General features: G+C 37.5%; 1 protein-coding gene across 3 annotated transcripts in view; it reads left to right on the top strand.

Moving 5' to 3' along the window:
* PARD3B (par-3 family cell polarity regulator beta) overlaps positions 1 to 23,736 on the top strand; it is a 395,877-nt gene that overhangs the window by 188,580 nt on the left and 183,561 nt on the right. For all 3 annotated transcript variants that reach the window (XM_039719949.1, XM_039719858.1, XM_039719777.1), the window contains exons 11-13: positions 11,300 to 11,485; positions 17,439 to 17,609; positions 20,972 to 21,101. In XM_039719949.1, the coding sequence (XP_039575883.1) occupies positions 11,300 to 11,485; positions 17,439 to 17,609; positions 20,972 to 21,101 (487 nt within the window). The remainder of the gene's footprint in view (positions 1 to 11,299; positions 11,486 to 17,438; positions 17,610 to 20,971; positions 21,102 to 23,736) is intronic.

The raw sequence follows: 23,736 nt of genomic DNA, 5'->3' as shown, positions 1-23,736 counted from the left end.
AAATTGTTTGCTTTTTTGTTTGGTTTCGGCTTTAGCCATGATATTACATTGGACTAATCCTCTGCTACCTCAAAAGTTACAGTACTGTTTCATCAAAGAGGAGAAAAATGCCAGAACTTTAATTGTTTGTTTTTGGAAGAAAAAACAGTGGATAATCCAATGTTTTTCAAGGACAGCTGTAACTGAGTGCCCTGACAGTGTAACAGGCCTGCATAATTTACCTGAATACTTGGGGATTTTGTTAATGCTTGGCAATAATATGGTAATTGCTTTATATCAGACTTGTTCTTGTTTTGAGCAGGTCTCCAGAGACTGTAATGTTTTCTTTAGACTCCCTGTTACCTGTTGAAAGAAAAAAGAGAAGGGCCACCTAGTAAATGTACCCACTCCCCACAGTTTCCTGTGGCAAAGATACATCTGAAAGCTGGACCCACTAGAAACCCACGCACAAAACCACTTTTGAGCATGTTGCTCAGCTAGAACTGGGTTTTTATGTGGATTTGCTGGAGTGAATTTGATAACTGCATGGGCACAAAGCAAATAATGTAATAAAGTCACACTGGGTGGTATTTTGTTGCATGGGTCTGCAATAATATAATTTGACTTTACCTTGTAATAAAGCTGCAGCTTGGGGAAAGCTTGGTCTCACGAATATTTTCTCTTCAGTATGATAGATGGGAACAGAGTTTGGGTGTTTTGTTACTGTGATCTGTGCTTATTAATTGCTAGCAAGTAGAAAAATATATTCAGAGTAGCAAGCCTTTGTCACAGCAGCCAAGATGTGATACAGATGAGGGTGAATCAGTGTTGCAAAAAAGTATTATTAAATTTGAGGCAATTGGGGCTTTGGTTACACTGGTTCTTGCAACATCTGAGAGTTACACAATTACAGTGTTTGTGCATAACAAGGGAAGGGTTGTTACTCCTTAAAAAAAAAATAAAAGGAGACTCTAATGAGATTTTTTTATATATATATATTGAAACAGATTAGTGAAGTAGAATTTGGACCAACCACAGGCTGTTGTCCTTATTATCCAGTTAGCCAAATGTTCACAGTAATTCATGCCAGCTGTTGACAATGTAGCAGCTAAGTAAGGAGCTGATTCCAAAACTCTGGGGGAAGATCTTGATTCACTTAATTACCACAGTCTATGGAGTGGCCGGTGATTAGTGTGTTCTTTAAGGTGCATTCGGGTTTTAAATGGTGTAACACTCTTTTCTAGAGGATGGTGAATATTACAGAAAGTAAGTGGTTGAACTGAACAGGTTTAGATTTTCCAGCTCCTCTCAAAGTGAATAGAATCCACATCAAACTGTGGCTATCATTCTATTGTGTTTTGGAAATAGAGTGTTTTAATCATGTGTGTCTGTTGCATCATGTTTTTTCTCTAGGGAAAATGTATGATCTGAATGTGTCATTTCTTTTAATAATGGTGCAAAAATTAATTACTTCCCCTTCTCTTTCTTTATCCCTGCGTTGGTAAAAAGGGAATACTGCTTGAATGAGAACAGCTCTGGTGCAACCCATTCTATGCTATGATCCTTTGCAATTCTTTATTCTGTATGTTGCACACCAGCAGAGACATGTGACTGTTCTGCAATTTCCAGAAATAGTATAGCAACAAAAATATTTGCATGCATTTTTCTGTAAATTAGAACACATACCTTGTAATTTTTGCATACTCTTTATTTTTTGTTTTAAAAATCTCTTTGACTTCCACTTGCAATTGTAATTGCTATTTGTGTGGTTTCTTGGCATATTAACTGATGCCTGAAGAATGGGGGATCAAAGGGAACGAACCATAATTTTTAGAACAATAGCTAAATGAACAACAATGTACTAAACTTGGTATTGGTCTTTAAGTCTTTTTTTACACGTGTATTATACAGCATGGAAGGAAGCAGGATGAGTGGCAAGTTCAATTAAGCATTTTTTTCTACTTACCATATGATTAACTTTTATGTTTTAGTCTTCCCCCAGTTAATTTCTTCCACTGCCTTGAACTTATATGCCTGAAGGAAAACCAGTTGGCGTATTTGTTTTAATATTCCAAGCTTAATTTCTATTACTTCCTTTTAATTGTTGCTTGACTTTTTATGTGCAGGAAATAATAGGTGAAATTACAGCCTAGACTTAACCATTTCTGCACCTGTTTTTGTAGTTCAAAACCATGATTCTAGTGCTCAATTATCCAGAAATGGACAAATAATTTCAGTTAGAAAGTGATTCCAGCAAGTACTATTTCTCTGTTGTGTTACCTCTGTTCTAAGAGAGATGAATTGGATAGGAAAAAAAAAGAAGTATATATTGAATTTTATTAGCATACACAAGAAGGTGTTCTGTGTAATGAAGACAAGGATATTGTGAATGCACATGGCACCTTTCTTCATTTATAAACTATGTAGATTTTTTAATGTCCTGAGGGTTTTAAAGAAAAGTTGCATTTTGGACCTATTCTCTTCACCTGGAATAGTTGAAAAGCAGGTGTAGGTTGTGTCTACACAAACATGTATTTTTAAAGACAAAACAATGTCTACTGTGGCCCCTCAAAGGCTTTCAACTTCATTAGGTATTTCAGAAGATGGCTACTATTTCATTATGTCTTAGGGTACTGGAAACTCTTCTTTGAGGTTTGTTGATTAGTTGTGCTCTTTACAAAAGTCAGTAAGAGATCGGTGTTAAGAAGGAACAGTTTTTTCTGTCACATTGAAAAGTATCTCTTTATCCAGGGTTTGTGTGTGACTCTGTAATTTACCGAAGGGGAATAAATTGCTTGGTAATCTGTGTACCTTTAAAAAGTGGTTGGTTTTTGAGCTCTCATATGCAGTGAAATGCCCATAAAGGTACCAGCACAGCAAATATGATTTTTCTGTGTGGTAGCAGTTGTCAGCCTTTTTGAAGCTACAGAGATTTTATTGCAGCTGGTCTACTGTTGCTTTCTCTGTCAGGCCCATCAGAGTGTTATGATCCAGCAATTATTTGCCTTTCAGAGCCCACTGTTCCTATATTCCAGCAGATATGAGGAACCTTAAAAGGATGGTCTGAAAGACCTGGTCATAACCTTCATTGCCTGCAAAAACCTCTGATGGTGCTCTGCCTGCTTGTGAAGAATAAGTTAGAGAGGATGCAAGTAAGGAGAGATAAGCATAATGTTACTTGCACTATGAAATAATATATTCATAAGATGTGTTATGGGATTACTGCCCAAAATTCCTAGATTTAGGAACCCTGCCTCAGAACATTGGGAAATGAAAACTGCTTATTTGATAATATAAGTCTTGGCTCTGAGGTTGCCCAAAATTATTTGGAAGCCCACTTTAATGTATGAAATCATAAGTATATATACATCAGAATAGAGGTATATAAAATCTGGTCTTAACAGAAATTGAGTCTTCATATGTTTTAGATGCATTTACCGAGGTCTACAGCATTTGCATTTAATAAAACCAGAGTATTTGGGCCATTTTTAAATCCTGCTAACAAATGTAGTGCCTTGCCATTTATAAGGGTCACCAGTTCTATTTTATATACCATATGAACATTTCTAAAATATTTCTGTCTTAGAATACGTAAATAACTTAGAAAAAAGTTTTCCTAGGCTGACTTAATGTAAAACATACACATGTGGTGTTTGAAGTAGAGATACAAGAATTGTACCCTGCTTATTGCTTTGTTTACCATACCTTTAAAACAGTAAACACTAAAATGAGTAAATAGTTGGATTTGTATATCACCATTTTGTGACCTGTGCCTGGAATGAATTCTGAAATGACACAGTAGCAGCACCCTTAAATTCACCCTGAAAATACCATGCAGCCTTCCATCTTCACATGTGATAAGATTGTAGGCTCTAGGTGCCAAGGGGTATTACCTGCATAAGGCTCCAGCTCAGTAGGGTGTGCAAGCACAGGGCTTACCCCATCTGTGGGCTGAAAAGGGGTGTTTTCACAGTGAGGCTGACCTTGACTGAGGACTGAATAGTTACTTTTCTCCTTCTTGTTTCCTGCAGTTATGTAGCTTAAAAGGTTAAGTGAAACTGCATTTTTTTTAATGTTGAGGAGCAGTGCACACCAAATAACAAGTACAAAACTTTTGCAAGAGCCAACCGTTTCCTTGATGGGTTCTTCAATAGGCAAGTCAAGCAAACTGAGGAATCTCCATTTCTGAAATGCACTGTATCTGCCTTGAAGGAAGAGCTGAGTCTAGTTTTGTCAGGTTTTGAAGCTATAATTCCAGAGAGTCTACATAATTCAAACCAGACACATTCTATCTAACATGACACAAATTTGTAGTGTACCGTGTTAATGTTAAAATTATCCAAGCACACTATAATATATCTCCATGGATTTGCTACTGCCTTTCTTGTCTTAGCAGGGTGTGCCATTAGTGGCCATTTAGTTTTTATTGTAGTATGGAGTACAGATAATTTTAAAGAAGCCAATATAAATGTCAGAAATGCTAAAGACGAATACATGCAGCAATGATTTCAGTTATTTACCAGATTGTGACAAGATTGCAACAGTGTATTACCTTTGAGTATTACTTTTAAGAGTGTTACAATATGTCTGTTGCAAAATACAGGGCAGATTTTGTAGTGACTGAATGACTGACCTGTCAGCAAAGTATTTCTTAATTGTGGCTAAGTGCTTGGAAAGAGCATGGAGCATGATGCAAATAGGGAGTATCTTCTTTTCAAGCTTTTCTGCCAATAATAGTTATGTGGTGCCACAATGTAAATATTTTTATCAGAAAGTCATTGAAAAAGGATGCAAATGTCTTATTTCCTTTATAAACCTTTGAAAATAACCCTCCTGGGTCTTTTGCCTTTTGCTGTCGGCTCTGAATGGCACCCCAGGGAGTTGACATCTCTTATCAGAAAGGAACAGCCAGGCAAGGGGCAGTCAGCATATTGAGAGGCCATATTAGTGTGTTGGTCAAGGGCACCAGACAGGTACTGAAAGGTCTCCTGTTGTGTCAAACAAATGCTATTTCCTTCCTGCCTGAGGGAGAGCTAATTTTTTTTGTAAGCTTCTCTTTTGGCAATAAACACAATAAGGATATATAAGACAACCTTTGCAGTGAGAGATTAGCATTAGGTTATCACAAATCCACAAGTGAATCCACAAATCCAGATTAAAAGTGCTGTGGTCAATGAGAACAGATATTGTAAGATTAAATAAAAGGACTAATTGAAAGTGGTGTCCCAAGGTAGACAGAGGACTGACACAATATTGTGTAGATATAACTGTGGACTAAGTAGAAAGTGGAAGAATAAAATGCACAGTACTTTTCTCAAAGGTTATAGTTCTGATTGTACTGCTCTGGTGACTTGGCAGTTGTGGATTGTGGGAGTAGGAGAAGGCTAAAAGTATATTCTCTGTGGTCTTTAAAATACTGAGAATTTATTGTTGAGACCGGTAAAATTTTAGACTTTTAATAATCCTTTATTACAAAGTTTTAATTAAGAAATCAGATATCTGAGGTATGGATGCGTTTCTAAAAATTAAAATCATTGCAGAAGATTAATTAAATGTATCCTGAGACCCTTAGATACAGACTTTCAGTCTTCTTTGCTGAATATTATTTAGTACTGTGTTATTAGGGCTTTCTGCTTTCATATCTAGCAAACTCTCTGTTCTCTCACCTTCATATAAACTCTACTCTGAATTTTTCTGTCTGGTTTCTGGTGATTCAGTAAATGTCAGAATTGATTTTACTGAAGTTTCATGCAGGTATATTGGTAGATTAAAACATTCCTGTCCTGATTTCCCTTGAGAGGGGATAGTACCTGTTTGGTTGTTTGCTCTGTTCTGTTTAACCACCAAATCTAGTCAGCAAGTGAAAAGATTTCCTCTCAGACAACTTCTGTCGGTTGCCTTCTGGTTCGGGAAAGAGGGAGGAGATCTTTGTCTTCCCCAAGCAATTGGGGAAGATAAAGAGAGAGGTGGGGAGTTGCCTAGTGTGCTGGATGGTGCAACCAGGAGGGAGCTTTGAGCAGGAGCCGTGGCTGGCAGACTACTATAAGTATTAGAGAACAAACATCACTAGGCTGCAGAGATGTGCTTATCAGGAGGGGACTGTTCAGAGCTTGTTGCAGCTGTAGAAGCTATTGAAAGCTGACAGCTAAGATTTAGCAAAGCTGAAGGAAGGGCCTGCCCAGCAAGGACAAAATAAACAGTGGAGACTGACTCTTGAAGTGTTGGGTTGTTTTTTAGTTTTGTGTTGGAGCTTTTTGGTTGCGGGTATTTGTTTTGTTTTAACTTCAACCTGGGTCTCTGCTGAGTATATTTTATTAATACTTTAGAGTGTTTCTGTCTCAATGTACTCCTCTTAATGGAAAGAAATGAGCAAGAAATTGGGCAAAGGGAACAACAGACCTGCATGGATGAATAGAAAACTCTGGTCATTACTCAAGCGTAAGCAGGAAATATACAGGAGATGGAAACAAGGTCGGATCACTTGGAATGAATATTGAGGGGTTGTCAGAGTGAGTAAAAACAAGATAAGGAAGGCCACAGCCCATCTGGAATTAAATCTGGCCAAGGATGTCAAGGACAACAAGAAGAGTTTTTTCAAATACATCCATAACAAAATAAAAACCAAGGATAATGTGGGGGCATTACTAGACATAACAGGGACGTAACGGGTAACAGAGAAGACAGATTTACCAAACACCTTTTTTACATCAGTCTTCATTAACAAGACCAGCTCTTGGCATTCCCTGACCTGGGAGACAAGGATAAAGGAATGTTGGAAAGAATTTCCCTTGGTCAAGAAGAATTGGGTTAGAGAAGACCTAGGCAAATCTGACATCCAAAAGCCCATAAGCCCTGATGCAATGCATCCATGAGTGCTGAGAGAGCTGTGGAGGCCATTCACAATCATCTTTGAAAAGTCACAGCGGTCAGGAGTGGTGCCCAAGGACTGGAAGAAAACAAGTATCACCCCAGTCTTCAGAAAGGGCAAGAAGGAGGATTCAGGGAACTCTGTTTACACGGATGACAAGAAGGTAATCAGGAGTAGCCAGCATGGATTCACTAATGGTAAATCATGCATGACTAACCTGATTGCCTTTTACAATGAAACAAGTACCTGGATGGATGAGGGACATTGTCTACCTCGACTGCAGCAAGGCTGTCAGCACTGTCTCTCACCACATCCTCAGAGGCCACCTCAGGAAGGGTGGACTGGGTGAGGGGACAGTGAGGTGTATTGAGAACTGGCTGAACAGTGGCACAGGGTCTCGTTGGATGCCTTGGTGTCCGCCAAGGTTCAATACTGGGCCCATTATTCATCAGTGACTTGGATGAAGCGGCAGATGCCTCCTCAGCAGGTTCACTGGGACGAGTGGCTGATTCCCCTGAGTTCTGTGCAGCCCTTTAGAAGGACCCTGACAGGGTGGAGAGATGGGCAGGGAGGAGCCTTCTGGAATTCAACAAAGTTGAGTGCAGGGTCCCACATCTGTGGAAGAACAGCCCCACACACCAGCACAGGCTGGGGATTGCCTGCTGGAGCAGCTCTGTGGGAAAGGACCCAGGGGTTCTGGTGGACAATGAGCTGTTCCTGAGCCATCCATGAGCCCCTGTGGCTGAGAAGGCCAATTATGTGGTTGACTGGGTAATTTATAACATAAAGCTATACATTTTTTCCAGGCTAGAAACATATTTGTGTTGCAGCTCATTTCATTCATTGTGTTTGAGTGAGTTCAGATTCTAGGATGATATTGAGGTAAGAAGTGTTTCTAATAGAATTTAAGGTTTAGTGCACTGGAGAGGGTTTCTTTTACCAGACCATAATTCAGCTGATGGTGGTTGCTATATTGTAAAGTATTAATGTCTTGGGGTAATGTTTTAGCAAAGTCAGGGAAATAAAAGCAGTAGGAATCCAGCTCTGTGAGTCACTGTCAGCATTTAATATTCATACCTGCATATTCTAGGAACAGAGGCCATCATTCATTAAATTAGTTGCCCAAATGAAGCAGTTAATTGATGAGCTGTTAACTTTAGGATGGCTGGAGCTCTTTTTGTCATCAGTAAAAAGGTATTGCTTAGGAAGAGCATTATGATCAGGATAAGTGTTTGAAAACATTTAGAAAGTATAGGATGAAATCAAGCTTCTAGGTTTTGTTAATCTCTTTTTTTCTCTTCTGGTTTTCCTCCTTTCTGCTGCTTCTCACATTGTCCGACAAATAAAATTTTCAATTTTGTATTTGCACCAAATAAACTTGATGTTGTAGACTTACTACCAGACATTTACTATCAGATGCTGTACAATGAGTAGCTGAGGAACATTTTAAGGAAGTAAAGACAGAGTTTACTTTCCTTGCAGTGAATTAATTACTGACTTGTAGATATGCATCTCCTTTCCTCCTACCCATCCCTGTGAAATCTTTGAATTGACTTTCAGCCCCTATCGAGGACAACAAATTTTTGACAGTACTATTAGACAAAGCTCAATATTATTTTAAAATCAGCTTTTGCTGAATCTTTGGATAAAGCTGAATATAAATAATGAAAAGGAGAGATGATTGGGATGATTGGACTATGTTGAGCAAGAAACTTGTGAAGGACTTAAAATATTAGAGGTTCTCCAGTAATAGGTAAAAGCAGCTTACATTAAATTTACTGACGTTTTGATATGGTTAAGTGATCTATTTCATAGAAAACTGTAGCAAGGAAAATGGTAGAAAAATGTTACAGATCCAAATTTAAGTACTAAGGAAAACATAGGAAAATAAATACTGACAAAAGTTTGCTGTACTTGTCTGGAGTCCTGCTGGATGCATCTGGGCATACATAGAGTGATGTGATAGGTTACTTAACAAGTGCTAGTGCACAACATAATTATGTTAGAGGAAGCTGGGAAATAGAGGACACTTAACAGCTCTGTTGGGTGACCAAATTCAGCTTTATATGAAGTCCTAGTTTGTACTGAGGTAGTGCTATAAAGCAGTTTGTGACTGCTCTGGTTAAGACAGGTAGGAGCACTGGGAGCCTTATGTCCTGTGCTAACAGCCCCTCACTGCCTTTCTCAGGATATGGGCAGACACAGCCACAGTATTGGCATAGAGAAGGGGCAAGTCTAGTGCAGATGTCACAGATTCAAGTGGAAGGAGAGCAGAAACACACAGGAGCTGCTTGCCTAGGGGAACAGGAAAGTAATACCAGGTCCTCACATGTCTGCAGGAGTCATCACATGTCTCAGACCCTGAGAAGAATTGCTTCTAACCAGTTCTTGACAGGATGTGCCAGTTGAGTAGAGTTCTGATCTGAGAGTTCAGAATCAATTGACAAGAATATGTGCAAGTTGAAAAAAAAAAAAAGATTTGGCAGAAAATCTTTTCTCTAAAACCTTGAGAAAGTTAAACGCAAAATAGTTATGTCAGAAGCCAGTAGTGATTTTTTTTCTTTACACTGCTTCTTCTGAAGTCTGAGGAGGAGTGTTTGCAAGTTATCATTCTGTATTGCTCACAGTTGTTACAAATCTATAGATTTTGGGGGGTTATGTTCAGGATGTCCATATCCAAAGCTAAGAAATAAAAGTGACAGATGTGTAACTGAGAACTCTGTACTTCTGGTGAACAAAAACAGAAGCACAAATGTGTAACTCTGGTACTGGAGATGAATGCTGGTATCAAGACAATTATCAGTATTGGTGCTGTGTCATTTTTATATTTGGCAGTTAGGCAAACTGTATTGACTTTAATGTCATGTAGTTACATTCCAGGAGAAATTTAAACATGGTGCATATTGGGATTGAGTTTGATAGTCAGTTTTCTGGCTGTTGTGATTCCTCTCTACCCAGTGGTTGCTCCTCATCAGTGAAAGGATATCTGAATAAATGCAAGTATACTTAGGTGTTACTGTTTCTTCAGGATATTAATTTCTGCCCTTAGTTCTGGGGTCATACTTTTGTTGATCAGACAGTGTGATAGTAGAATGCACAGGTATACTCCAGCTAGTTACTGTTTCTTCAGGATATTAATTTCTGCCCTTAGTTCTGGGGTCATATCATACTTTTGTTGAACAGACAGTGTGCTAGCTGAATGCACAGGTGTACTCCAGCTGCTGAGGAAATATCTGTGCTGCTGGCACCTTTGCTGACAATTGCATTGATACTGTCTGTGCTGCAGTTTGCATCCCAGAGGTGATCTCTCACTGGGGAAGAGGAGGAGTGGCCCAGCTACTGCACTCTTTGCATGTGGCCTTTACTTGATAATCTAATGTAAGAATTTTACACCCTTGGAAGCAGCAGTCAGTCATTTTTCAACTTGTAATTGTCTGTGTGCTTCCTTTTCATAGTTTTTTTTTCCTGTTAATTTTTTAACACTGCTGTTTCAAAGGATAGAAAATGTCCAAATGACAAGAAACAAAAGCTTATGAATTGTTTTAGAGTTACATGGAGAAGGAAAAATGGAATGAAATTGAATGCGTTACATAACAATCTGCACTAACACTTTTCATGAACACTTCACACTTCATTCCATAATAGGTCTCCTTGTCCTTGTTTTATTTTTGAGGTGTGCCAAGATAAATATTTCAGGCTAAACTTTGATTTTATTTAATTTTATTATTCTAATCTGTTTTTAAAAAGACAACCACACCCCCTTACCCTCTGCCCAGCAACAGACAGCCCTACAAAACTGCAGACACAGTGTACAGTAAAAGAAAGTTCTTTCTGATCTTCCGTAGCTGTGTATGCTTGACTTGACAGTCTTGTAAACAGCTCTCTAATCTAGAGAAAATCTTGGGATTAACCTATACCAGAAAGAAAAAGAAGCAATCAAACCTCTATGGAATCAAAGTATGTACTAAGGGAGTTAGTGCAGAATAAGTTACCGCGCTTTCAATTTTCACCTTTGCTTTTGTTACACCAGCTTTGCTCTGCAGACAGGTTTAAGGGAAGGATAATTTTTTAAGGATGAAACTCAATTTTCAAAGGGGAATGGGATTTAACAGTATAACTGTCATTATAGTTTGTGAGCTGCATGCGAAGATGTTGAGAGTTTTATGGCTTACATTTTTAATGCAGCTGTGTATAAACGCCTTTTCTACATTCTGCTGCAACATTAGTTTTATGTCGTGTGGAACTAAGCTATTTTACCTTCTATTTAAGCATATTCCCAGGTATCATTAAAAATAACATTTTAAGCCAGATCTTGTGACAAAATGTCAGCTAAATGCACTGTTGATTATAAGCTATTTTCTGGAAAAGAAGACTATTTCTTATTGTACAGTTCTGTGGACACCACTCATGCCAACTTATCACCCCTGTTTTCATGCTTGTTTTCTCCAACAGAAAGGAGAGCCCAACTGCAGTATTTTTTCTCCAGAAACCACAGAACAGCTGACCTTTGAGATTCCTCTGAATGATTCTGGCTCTGCTGGACTTGGTGTGAGCTTGAAAGGCAACAAATCCCGGGAGACAGGAGCTGATCTTGGGATTTTCATCAAATCAGTTATTCATGGAGGTGCTGCTTTCAAGGTATGGAAGAAGAACATGAGGAGCTGAATGTGTTAGAATACTGTCATTTCTATGTTGAGGGCTGAATCTCACTTGAGAAGCATTCTAGGTACAAATACCTTTGTCATTCATTCCTTTGGGCGAATTACAAATCTAACATTTAGTCTCGCGGTTTCTGGGGTTGTGTGTGAAGCAACAAAGTCTGCCAAAGTGAAAATGAATTGGTGCAAACTTTAGGGAACATTTGGGTTCTGCAGGAAATGGGGAACGGGAAGAAGGATAAGGGTAGGTATGAGTAGAGGATGCCTTCCAGCCTCCCCACAGCCTACAAGAAGAGTTAGATTGGCTCAGTGACAGAGAAGTTGATACCTACAACTGTGCCTGTAAATAAAAAGCTCTCATAATTTTCTTCATTTTTATATTCAGAATATTTTTATCACTGTATTAAAAATGTGTCTTGGCAGAGCTTGACATCAGTTGTGCAGAAGTTATCACTTATTCCTGAGGTGGATTGAATTGGTAATATTAAATTGGTAAATGACAGTATTTTGAGTTGTTCTTTTCCTTCTGAGCAATGTACAAGGACTGTACTTTTTATTTTTTAAAAGTATTTGAGTTATTGTCTAATCTTTAGGAAATCTGTTGACTGCATTTTTTTGCCCCAAATAAAACTTGGAAAAGGTAACTTGTATGAATTGGAAACAAATTACTTAATCTTTCAGAGGTAGTATGCTTAACACCTGTAGAACCATAATGTATTTTTTGTCTTTTATCTCAGCGATTCTTTGCAGTTCTCTCTTCTGTAAAAATACCTTTTAATTCAGTGTTATGTAAATTGCTCTACTGACATTAGCCTGCTGAGTAAGACAATTCACAGCATTAAAAATTCAATCATCTATTTACAGCAGCTAGTAAATAGCAATAATCAAGGTTTGAGGTTTCATAAGAATGTTTAATAGTTCCTTGCTTCTGTTATCTACCTTTCCTAGTCTCACAGTTATTTCAAAGCTTGGATCTTCATCAATTGGATTACACAAAACTGAGTTAACACACATTTGGCCAAATTAGGGCTGGATAAACTCAATTCATGTGCATGCTTCCTGCAGAGTACGACTTATGTTACTGTGGAAATGAGGCTGCCCTCTTTGTTTTCCCAGCTCTGTGTCCCCACCAGTTGCAGTGACAGTGCATTGTCATGGATAAACTCCTTGTTTTGAATAGCCAAGCTGTGGAGCCATATTTGATATTAGTGGGCTGGCTGCCTGACTAGTCACATCACAGACCCATAAGACAACTTTTTCTCTGTATGTCTGCTACTCTCTATTTCCCCCCAGCAAGTCATTTCAGAGCAGTTAATTTTGGTTTGAGATGTCTGCAGACTACTAAAGCACAACTTCCATGCTCACCCCTGAGTGAACAGGCACCATGACTGAGAGATTATTTTGTCTTGTGATGGCCTCTAGTCCTGTGACCAGTTCTCCATTCCACCTCATTATAACCCTTCCAGCAATTAGGCCTGTGTTGTGGTAATGGATCTGAATGTAGGCTCCAGAGCAAATGAGACAGTAGCTGAGGCTCTGGCTTCACCCAGAACTGTTCGGAGACTCTGTCCTGTGCTCACAAAATGCAGTCATTTTGGCAGTGTTTTAAGACTCACAGTCTACTGTTGTGTAATGCATGGAGAACAGCTGGCTTTCTTCTGTCTAATGACCTTTACATAGAACATAACCTAATCAGTGGGTATTAACAATTAATAAAATTTCTTGTATCAAGTTAAAAAGTGTGCACATATTTGTGCATAAATATTTAAAGATGTCGTCCCATTGTCCTTATTTTAAATCTCTTCTTGGAGCAAGTTTTGAAATAAAAAGCCTTTCTTTCCAGCTGGTAGTTGTCCAGAGCATTTTCCCATGCTATTCATTGGTATTCTCTGAAATGGATTATTATGGATTAAGACATGTGCATTTGCTTTTCAGTGTACAGTGCTTTCTTGGGAAACTGTCACAGGCAGAAATCTTAATCTCACTGACATGAGAATTCTTTCACTATTTATCACTTCTGCATTTAGAATTTAATTATTTTTTGATATTGGTGTATCATGCTAATAGAAGTATGAACTTTATCTCCTTGTCTATATAGTCACTGCTTGTCCTCAGAAAAAATGTTATACACAGAATTTCAACACATTTGTTTCACCGATAAAGTAATTGCTCAATCCTTCTAATGCTGTATAAAGGTTTTGAGACATTAAATTTCTTTTACCCATGTGTTTCTTAGAATGAAGAGTAGACTTAGAATGCAGACCATCCTTTTTGGTTACCATTACTTGTTATTGGCTTGATCCAGGGTCTGAAGAGAGGCTAATATTTTTAATTTTTTTGATATATTAACACATTAATCTAGCTCTAATGTGTTAGTGACATTGCAAATTGTAGTAGGTGGCATTTTAAAAATCATAATGGAAAACTTAAATATGTGATTCTATCTTTTATGATTTTTCTTTTGTCCTAGCTAAAGGTTTTAGAAGATGTCAATGCATGTAGCATCATACCTGCTACAGTAAGACTCAGTCGTCTTTAATGCTCTGCCTACAAAATCAAACAAAATAAAAGTGCATTAGAAGTTCCAGGTTTGTATTCTAACGCTGTATCCCGCAGGAATGAAACCAGTTGCTTTTGCTGACTGAACCATTATGTCCCTTCCTAACCTTCTTTTGTAATTTTGAAGTATCCATTTTTTAACTTCCCTAAGATAAAGAGGTTACTGGAATACTTGCTATTTTTACTTAGCAGAGCCTTTCATGTGAAAAAACAAACATTTGACTGAGTTTAAATGCATCGTTATTCCCCTTAACTTTGGGGATTTCAGCCTTGTTCACCTCGAAACATCTTGGCTTTTCACTAAAAATGCATTCCTGAGGATCAGGTACCTGCAATCCACTGCAGCTGAAATGAAACAGAGCCATTACAAGAACGAATGTAATATTTTCTATGTGTGCATTTGTTCAAATGAATATGGTGTAGCTTGAACGTCCTTGGTCCTTCTGAGTGCTGCAATAAACATTGCTCCTTGTGTGCAATGGATGGGGAAATTGGATAATTCCAATAATTGCCATTAGGGCATTTCTGACAGAAATGTCATCGGTGTGATAAGGGAAATAGCTTATTTTGCCTTGATTAAAAAGATAAGTCCCTGAAGATCATGGCATTATATCTTGTTCTTCTACTGTAAATAGTGGGAGCCTTGTGAATGGCTGTGAAGAGTATGGCAGCCATGTGGTGGTAGACTCTGCCCCTTGCTGTGAGTCGCCATAAAAAACCCAGCTTTTTTTAATAAGTGAGGGAAGAATAACATCAGCTTCTATTAGAATAGCTCACTCGCAGTTCCAGAGATGGCATTTGAAAACTGCTCTGCTGAAATGCCAAATGTTGTTTTCCTGCTCAAGCCACAAAGAAACCTACCTCTCAGAGATGAAAGAAGAAACGTGTTAAAACAACATTTAGCTTGTTTTGAGCCAAGCAGATTTTCGTGCAGTTCAGGCTTCCAAACCAGGCCATAACACAAGGGATGTGAAAATCTGTGTTTGGAAACTGTTTAGACGTGGGGATTTTTTTTTCCCTGGTCTCTAAAAAGGCAAAAGGTTTTTCTGTGAAGTAACTTCTGCCTGTTGTGTGAAAACAGCATTCAGCAATCTTCCAGCCTGGCTTGTACAGGTGACTTAGTAAGTGTGGTTGATCAATATTTATAAATGATGCGCATTTTTTTCTTCTATCACAATTGAAGTGTCAAATTCATGTTGAATTTTTCATTTAAATGCTGCACATAACAGAGGGGCAAGAAGGGAGGATGTATCAAAAGAAACGTTTTAAGAAATGTAATTAAAATATAAATAAAAATAAAGTCTCATATAAAAGTACTACAAGGAAAATTAAAAATTGGGCCAATACAGAACCTTGTGAGGTTCAGTGGTTAGTTTAAAAATGCATGCTGTGTTCAGGACAGTTGCATACTTAATTGATGTAGCTGTGACAAGATGCATTTGGCATAGTATTTGTATAGACTTTAGAAATAAACTTTAACAGATATTTAATACATGATGGTTTTTTTCCAGAAAGGAAAAACATTTATCCAAGAAACTGTAGGACTGTAGGGGGGGACAACATGTGGACCTGTAAAATTTTCAAAGTTTTACAGAAATTTACAAAAAATATTTTTTTTTTCCTCAAACTCCTGTTGCTCTGAATAACTCCATTCATTTTAGCAAATTTTGATTGGACACAGAGGAATCACACCATATGCAAATAATAAAATTTTTGGTTCAGCAGTTTTACCTCTTGTCTCGTAAACTTTAGCTCTTGTGATGGCATCATTTGTATGTGGAGAAAGGGTGAGGCTAACTTACTGACTTTGGCTGTATGCACATCTAAGCTGATATAAAATATTCAGCAGAGAGGTGGGAGAGGTTCCGGTATATCTTCCAAATGGCCTTCCTCTTTTCTATCCTCCATTCCCACACCCTCTCAAGAAAAGTTTTATTTCCCTTAATTTTCCTTCTCTGAGTGACTCATCTCCTAATTATTTCTTTCCATCTTCTAGTCCATCCCAGTTTATTTTGGATTTTGTTATATACTGTTTTTTTTCAGCTTTGTGGTTATCTGTATTCTGCTGTAGCAATGATGGTATGCAGTTCCAACAAAAATAACACTTAATAAAGCTGGGTGTGTCACAGCTACTGTAACTCACTCAAAAATGACTTAGACTTGGCAGCAGTAGCAGAATAGTGAATTGAACATTTTAGTTACAGAAAAAAATAGAAATCAGATAGTATATATATTTTGTATGGCTCAGATGCATGAAATATGTAAACAGTTTGGGAGCCTTATGAAGAGTTTGTGCTCAGCCTGTGAATCAGACTCAACCAAGCACTGTATTTCTGTGCAAGATCTTCCCTGTTATTGTTTCTTCACCACCTTATATCAGATGTCTTTGGTTTCTTACTCCTTCTCCTCCTTGTTTGAGGTCTAATGCCAGCCTGATAATTGTGAACTTGACAAGCTTTGAAAGAAATTCCTCTGTCTCAATTAAATAGACCTTATTTTCTGGTTAAAGAGGGAAACATCCATGGCAGGCTGCTTTATGAAAAGAAATAAATCACAGATATTAATGACAACAGCAATAGGAGTCCTAAATCACAAAATAGCAGTGTCCACAATTTTATTACACCCACAAATGTCACCTTGGCAAATGAAGCTGAATTACTTTCTCAAACCATAGATTACTTGATATGGCTCAACCCTAATTTTGTTATTGGCAGCAATTTTGGATGTTGTAAAATAGGGATAGCATTAATTAGTAAGGATGCTTAAGTTTTAGTGACCATTCTGTACTGAGGATGCTTGCCCATGTGATGGCATGAGAATTGTGACAAGATACACACCAATCAGATTGTAAGACAAAATTTTTTGAGCTATTTCTTACCAGATCTTAATAGCAGATAATGCATGAAAAATACATTGTAGTACTCCTTTGTGGTTGCAGTGTGGATACTAATAGTTATAGTGTGGGCCCTTTAAACTAACAAAAACCTTCTCTTCCACTTTTTTGAGGTGGGGTCGGTGGGTTGCTTTTTTTGTGGTTGGTATTATTTTGGTTTTGCGTGTTTGGTTTGGGTTTTTTCTTAATTATTTAATTGTCTTAGCTGATACAAATAAACTGCAAATGCAAGAAAACCAGCAGTCTATGCATGAATGTCTATGTTTGTATTTGCAGTATGAACTCTTTACAAAAGTGTAGTGAATAAAGGGAGACAATTGCCAATTACTGGAAACAAAGTTATTTCTGGCACTGTCCAGTCTTTTATTTATTAAGTTATAGGAGTAATATCAGATTGTCTGCATCATGCTTTCCCACGTGTAGCACCTCTGCTTAATAATTCTTGGGTTTTTTTTAAATTGTCGTTGTTTTCCGCTCGCAGGACGGGCGTTTGCGAGTGAACGATCAGCTGGTTGCAGTCAACGGGGAGTCGCTCCTGGGCAAGTCCAACCACGAGGCCATGGAAACGCTCCGGCGCTCCATGTCCATGGAGGGCAACATCCGGGGCAGGATCCAGCTGGTGGTGCTCCGCAGGCTGGAGGCGCACACGGAGGTGAGGCAGCATGTGCATTTATTAGACCAATGTTGTTCCAGTCCCAGTGGTTTTGCACATAAGGGATGATGGCTGAAGTCTTGGTCACAGAGAGTTTCTCCTGGCAGAATTAATTCTCCCCTAGAGAGAGGACTTACAAATTGTTTCTGGTTGGTAGCTCCTGGTCTTACTGTTCTTGTTGAGACTAGGCAAAAAGTCACTTCTTATTTTGATTCAACCAGTATTAGAACAAAAGAAAATATGATTCCAAAAGAAGTTAATTTAGGATTAATATATTGATGTAGTTTTGACTATCTGCTATCTCCTCAAGGCAATTGCTGGGATACAGGCAATTTAAATTATTCTGATTTCATTGTTGTTATAATCAGAGACCTGAATAACTTAGTGTGACTAGGACTTTGTTTTACTCTTGCTTTTTCTTTTTCACTGGTACTTAATGGTTTTTTTTGGGTTTTTTTTGAGTGTGTTTTTCTGGACATGTCTTGCCTTTTTTTTTTTTTTTTTTCTTTTTTCTTCCCTCTCTTGACCTTCAAGGTATTACATATTTTACTTTTCCTGGTCAAATGAAGATTTCTTTAGGATGGGTTTCTGAGTTGATTAAGATAAGATCTATTTAAGTAAGGTAACAAAATAAGGAAAGAAAGACATTTTTAACTATTATGTTTTCTAGACATCATATAAATTGATGTTTGCCAGTCACTTCTTATTTTGAAATAGATTGGTTTTATGATCTCCCTTGCTCCCTTTCATTCATGCATGCAGACACATATGCACACTCTTTTCTCATCTTTACATACATAATATACATGTATACTGTTTGCCTTTTCTAGTCACCCCAGTTTTAATTTTAACCTTTGAGCAAATGTTTTAAAAAGTTTTAAATACCTGTAGAGTTCTTTAAAATGAAAGTAGGTACAAGTAGATTTGGGGTGTAAAAGGTTGTAATAAATCTCATTATAGAATTCCAAGATATTTCAAGCTTCTTATTTAATCAGTGTTACTGGAACATTTTAAAAACAATCATGTTTCTGGCTATATTTGCATAAAATTCCAGAGGGAGGAAGAGGATGCAGGTGTCTTGTAATTTAATTGACTCTTAAATATTTTTCTGATAACTTTCTGTGTAATTTACTACCATCATTTATTGATTGAGAAATGGATTTAGAAATATATGACTTCCCAAATATTACACTCTGACTTTGTTGGGAGGACACTTTGGAAAAGCCTCATGATGTCAATTGTGCTAGGAATATATGAAAAGTATCCATTAGCAATTCTGGAAGATATTAGAGGGAAACACATTTTTGCTTTCGTTTTACATCTGATAGCATCCTACTGTAAGGAAGAATTATAAAATATATGTTATATTTATTGTGCATTTTGGGATATAAAAAAGATAACTCACCATCAAAGAAAGTTCAGTCCTGCAGGTTCTCTTTTTTAACCAAAGCTGCTTCTTTTTAAAAAGCTTGCAATCAAACTTCAGATTGACCTAGTAAAAGTATGAGGCTGCTTTTTATAGTTAAGTGTATAGTTTTGAATATTATCCAGATGTATGAAGGAGGTAAATAGTCTTGACTCATGCCCTATGAAGAATGCATAATGAGGTCTTGATTGAATCAAATTCATTTTAGACAGGAATTAATTTTTATAGGGCAGTCTTTGCGTTCAATTGTAATTCCATTTGAGTCTGGAGACCACAGCAGAAATGGGTTGGTGCCCATTCTTCCCTTTCCCCAAAACAGCTACCCGAGCACTGCATCTCAGCTTGGCAGAAGGAGAATATGTTTAGAAATGCATTATTGTTTTTATTGGGCAGGACACTAATGGAGGTCTTCCATGACAGCTATGTTTTATAAGCTGAATACTCGAATTACGTTGGTTACTGATCAGTTGTTGGGATATTGATTGTGTCATTTATCAAAGAGCTGGAAAAGCAGATTTGTTGTTGCTGTTAATTCAAGGCTCCTTATGCCACTGTGTCTCCAGTGGATAGTTTAAAAAAGCAGTAAATGTGGACTTTACAACCTAGGGAAGCTGATGTAAACTAAAGACTCCAGTTTCAAGAGGAAACACGACTGTTAGTGTCTGTGTGTGTGTGTGTTTCTGTATGGAGGTTGAAAATACCCTTTTCAAATGGCTGATTCTGCACCGAGGAAAAGAGAATGTTACATGTACCACCTATCCACTGAGCTTAAATTTGAAGCCATATTGTCACCATGAGCATCCCAGCACTGATTTCTGTTCTGGGGTGCAATTTTTCCATGTTACTATGCTTATTTTCATTGTATTTATTCTATTACAATTTTTTTATTATTTTATTTTTTAAGTCATATTATTTTTATTATTAAGCTTGATAAACAGGTTGCAAGGAGGTGTAACATGCTGTCCTTCCTTATGTCTTGGTTTGCAGGCAATCACTTGCCAATACATCAAGCCTCTTGTATCATTTTAAAAATAACATGGGTTAGATACATTCATTTCTTCTGTAGATGTGACTATGGAATTTTAAAATATGTATATTTAGTATAACATTTGCTGACATAATGAACATGCAGTTTAAAAATAGAAGCCAGTTGGATCCCGCTTCAAAAAAAAACAGATATAAAATCACAGAACATATAAAGGTTGCTTTGAAAACTAGCCATAATATTCCCCTTGTGTGGGTTTTTGGTTTTCCCTCAATAATGACTATATAAATGTCTTTCTGGGTCTGTCCCAGCTTTAGAAACTGTGATTTTTATTTTTTTTTCCCCAATTTTTTTTTTCCCTTTGAGCAACTGCTCAGGAGAATAAATTAGGCACTATGGCATGTACGGGGGTGGGGGATAGAAAATGTCTCAAAAGAAAAGCTGACTAGAGGTGTGACAGGAGTTTGTTTAGCTGCTAGCCAGAAGACCTGCGTTTGGGAGTTTGGTGTAACTCCTTACTTGCAAAACTGTTCTAGTGTGTGATCATCAGAACATATGCACTCAGTCTCGGGGAGAAGGGAACCAGCTGGCTGGCAGAAAAATACCATTGGCATTGCCCATGTTCTTGTGTTGACAATGTCACAAGCTGCCCTCCCAGATGGAGAATTTGAATGAAGCCAGTTGTGGGTCATAAAAAAAAAAATCTTCATTTTTGTGCATCATTCTTAATGGTTGTTATTGCTTGGATGTTGTTATTACATGGTGAGCAAAACCAGACTGCAATTTTGAAGAGCTCTCTCCAGTTTCTCATTTGAGAGGAGGTAAATATACAGTGGATACAGTGAGCACATTATATCAGTGTCCATGCACTGTCTGCAGTGATGGATGCTCTTCTGCATTGTTGAATATGTAAATTTTGTGTTGCAATGTGTGGTTCTGTTTTTCCCTTAGGAACGCTCAGACCAGGGAGTCTTTCAAAAATCAGCCTTTGATGGGAGTCATAACTTCGCAGCTGCTTCCCGACGTAATGATACCATTCTCCAGCAATTTGTAACATGCAATCCTCAGGAAGGAATAAAAGGTAGTCTCTACATATCCATCTCTGTGCTGAGACAGAGAGTGCTTTGTGGTTTTGTTTCCTGAAATCCACAGCCACCAAAAGCAGTTAATTAGAGTAAGTGCATACTATGTTACTTTGAGGCTTGAAGATCCAGCGAGGGTGGGAGAGCTGACTCAGAAGTTGTGAATGAGATTCCTGGCACAAATTCCAGTTTAAGTAACAGTTTCTAGCTCGCTGCCCCAACACGTAAGCCTGGATAAAAAACAAATGATGAGTGCAAAATATATGTTGTCAAAATGTTTATTTTCTATATATCTTTAATGAGTGCAATGATTTCTACATTAAATTTTTAGATTATGTCCTAGGTTATTATAAGCTTAATTAATTTATACTAAAACATGATGTTCAAAAAGTGCACTTACTTATTTTAGACTTTAAGGTAAAATTTGTTCAAAGGTTAGAAACATTCTCTTAATTTACAAATTGGAATTATATTAATGAACTCATTAAAAAAAATCGGTAATTGTGTAAATTGTGCAAAGAAAACCTACATGTGCGAGCATATGGAAGCATACGAATAAGAGCATTTAAGGCCACTTCTTTTCCTGTCTTTTTTCATTTCTGATGGCATACTCTACCGTCTGTCCAATTTGCTCCTGACTCAGCAAGGTACTAGTTATTTGAAAAGTTTAAGTATTTGAGATGGTCTTGACCCCTATCCTTTTAAGTGTGCTCTCATTCTTCAAGTCAAGCACATAGCTAAATACTTTTCAGTAGGAAAAAAATATTTTCTTTGATGTAGTTGAATTATGCATGATCTTTCCCACTTTCCTAGACAACTGTGGAATCAGGGTAGCCTGCAAAAAGTAATTTCATAGGCTGCTGTGATGACTGTGTGGGGTACTTTTAATCAAAACCCAAGAGCCCTTATCTGTAAAATTCAAGAATAGAACTTAGAGGTAACTTATTTGTGTTGACTTCAGTATTTTCACAGTGTGACTCCAGGCAAAGACTTAGGTATAGTTCTGAAGCATTGTAAATATTCAAAGATCAGATCCTTTTGCTTAGATCTACGTTATGTTTTTCTTGTATGGAATTTACGCTCATTCTGTAGTTTCAGGAGAAGAGGGTCCAATCCTTGGAGCTAGCCTGCTCTGTAGAGTTGGGCATTACCTAAGAAATATCAGAAAGCAGCAAATACCCTTAAATGCTTCCTTAAAAACCATAAAAGCAAATGCTCTGAAGCCATTGATGCAGATGAATGATAACTTCTAGCCTGTCACTTGAATTCAAAACAATGTGGAAGAATTGTGCTTTCAGATAAGGATTCCTCAAGTGCAATCCAAAAATCAGGATGGCTAGTTTTCAGCTCAGTCATAAAATTATTTTAAATAGGCATCTTTGTAATTAAAGAATTGTGGTAAGAAGGCATTATAGCAAAAAAAGTCATGGCCTCAGAAGAGAATGTGTCAGATGTGAAAAGGAAGCTTTGGAGTGCTGCTGGCACAGGGAGGGTTTGGCATAGCTGGGTCTTCGCAGCTGTGGCTTGGGAAGTGATTGGAATTGGAGTCAGTGGATAAGAGATGACAAAGATGTTGCTACCACTTGCTCAGGATATCCATTGCATCCAGATTTCTGTTGAAGACTTGGCATTTGATGGATGAAATTTCAGTGATCTTAATGGAAAACTGTACAGGCACCTGCAGCAGGAGGGCTGTGGAACAGCTCTGATAAGAAATTGTTTTGGTGAAAGACAATTTGGGCTTAACACTAGTTTCACACGTTGCAGAAATATTTATCTTATTTTGAAATCATAGTATTAATTATTATTGATAATTATTTCCTTCTATCACTGGTTTAAACTTTTTTTTAATTGTTTCTTAAAAAGTTTTGTCCTAAATGTTTGGGCATCTGTGAGGGTGAAACACTTTGGCTGTGCACAACCCTCCTTTATCTCATGTGTGAACTTTAGGTTATGTGTCTGTTTAAGGACATGAGCCCCAGACCTAGTGAGCTTCTTGTGTCGGGCAGGAACAGATCCTTATACATGCTCACAGTGTGCTATCCACATCTTGAACACAGAAGTGCAGTTGGTACATTTTTGCAAAGAATAATAAAACAGAAGAGATTTTTAACATAATATGGGATCTGATGCAAGAATTTAATGTAGGAGCTGTATTATGTTTCATAAAATGTCATTTTCTTAATTAATGTTTTCTAATAAGTTATTTCCAGTACCATTCACTGCTCCTACCAATAAAATTCTTATAAAAGCTCAGCAAAAATACACTGAAGCTTGGCCTGTTAATATTGCTGTCTGTTTTAAGAGTCTTTTTTTATTATACATGAGCAAGAAAAACTAATGTCTGGGGAAAAGTGCTTATAGCCAAAACATTAAATTTTGTCTTGCCGGTGGATATTTAAATAAAGGGGGAGGGAATAGTGATCCAATATTGAAATGCCAGTGTTTGTTCTATTTTTGCATGAATAACACTTGCTGCCTTCAGGTCTTCACTTCTTTTGCTGCCAAGCTGTTTCACGGTGTTTTTTAGAACAATCTCTTTGAGAATTGATACTTCAGTGCCAGCAGCTTTACATTTCTGGTGTTGAAAGATTACTGGAATGTGTTTCATTAGAGGTTCTGATATATTTCTTA

Source organism: Passer montanus, unplaced genomic scaffold (assembly GCF_014805655.1).
Source record: "Passer montanus isolate IOZ18808 unplaced genomic scaffold, ASM1480565v1 scaffold1, whole genome shotgun sequence".
NCBI lineage: Eukaryota > Metazoa > Chordata > Aves > Passeriformes > Passeridae > Passer > Passer montanus.
Note: the sequence above shows the minus strand (reverse complement) of the source record. Positions and strands in the feature narration are given on the sequence as shown.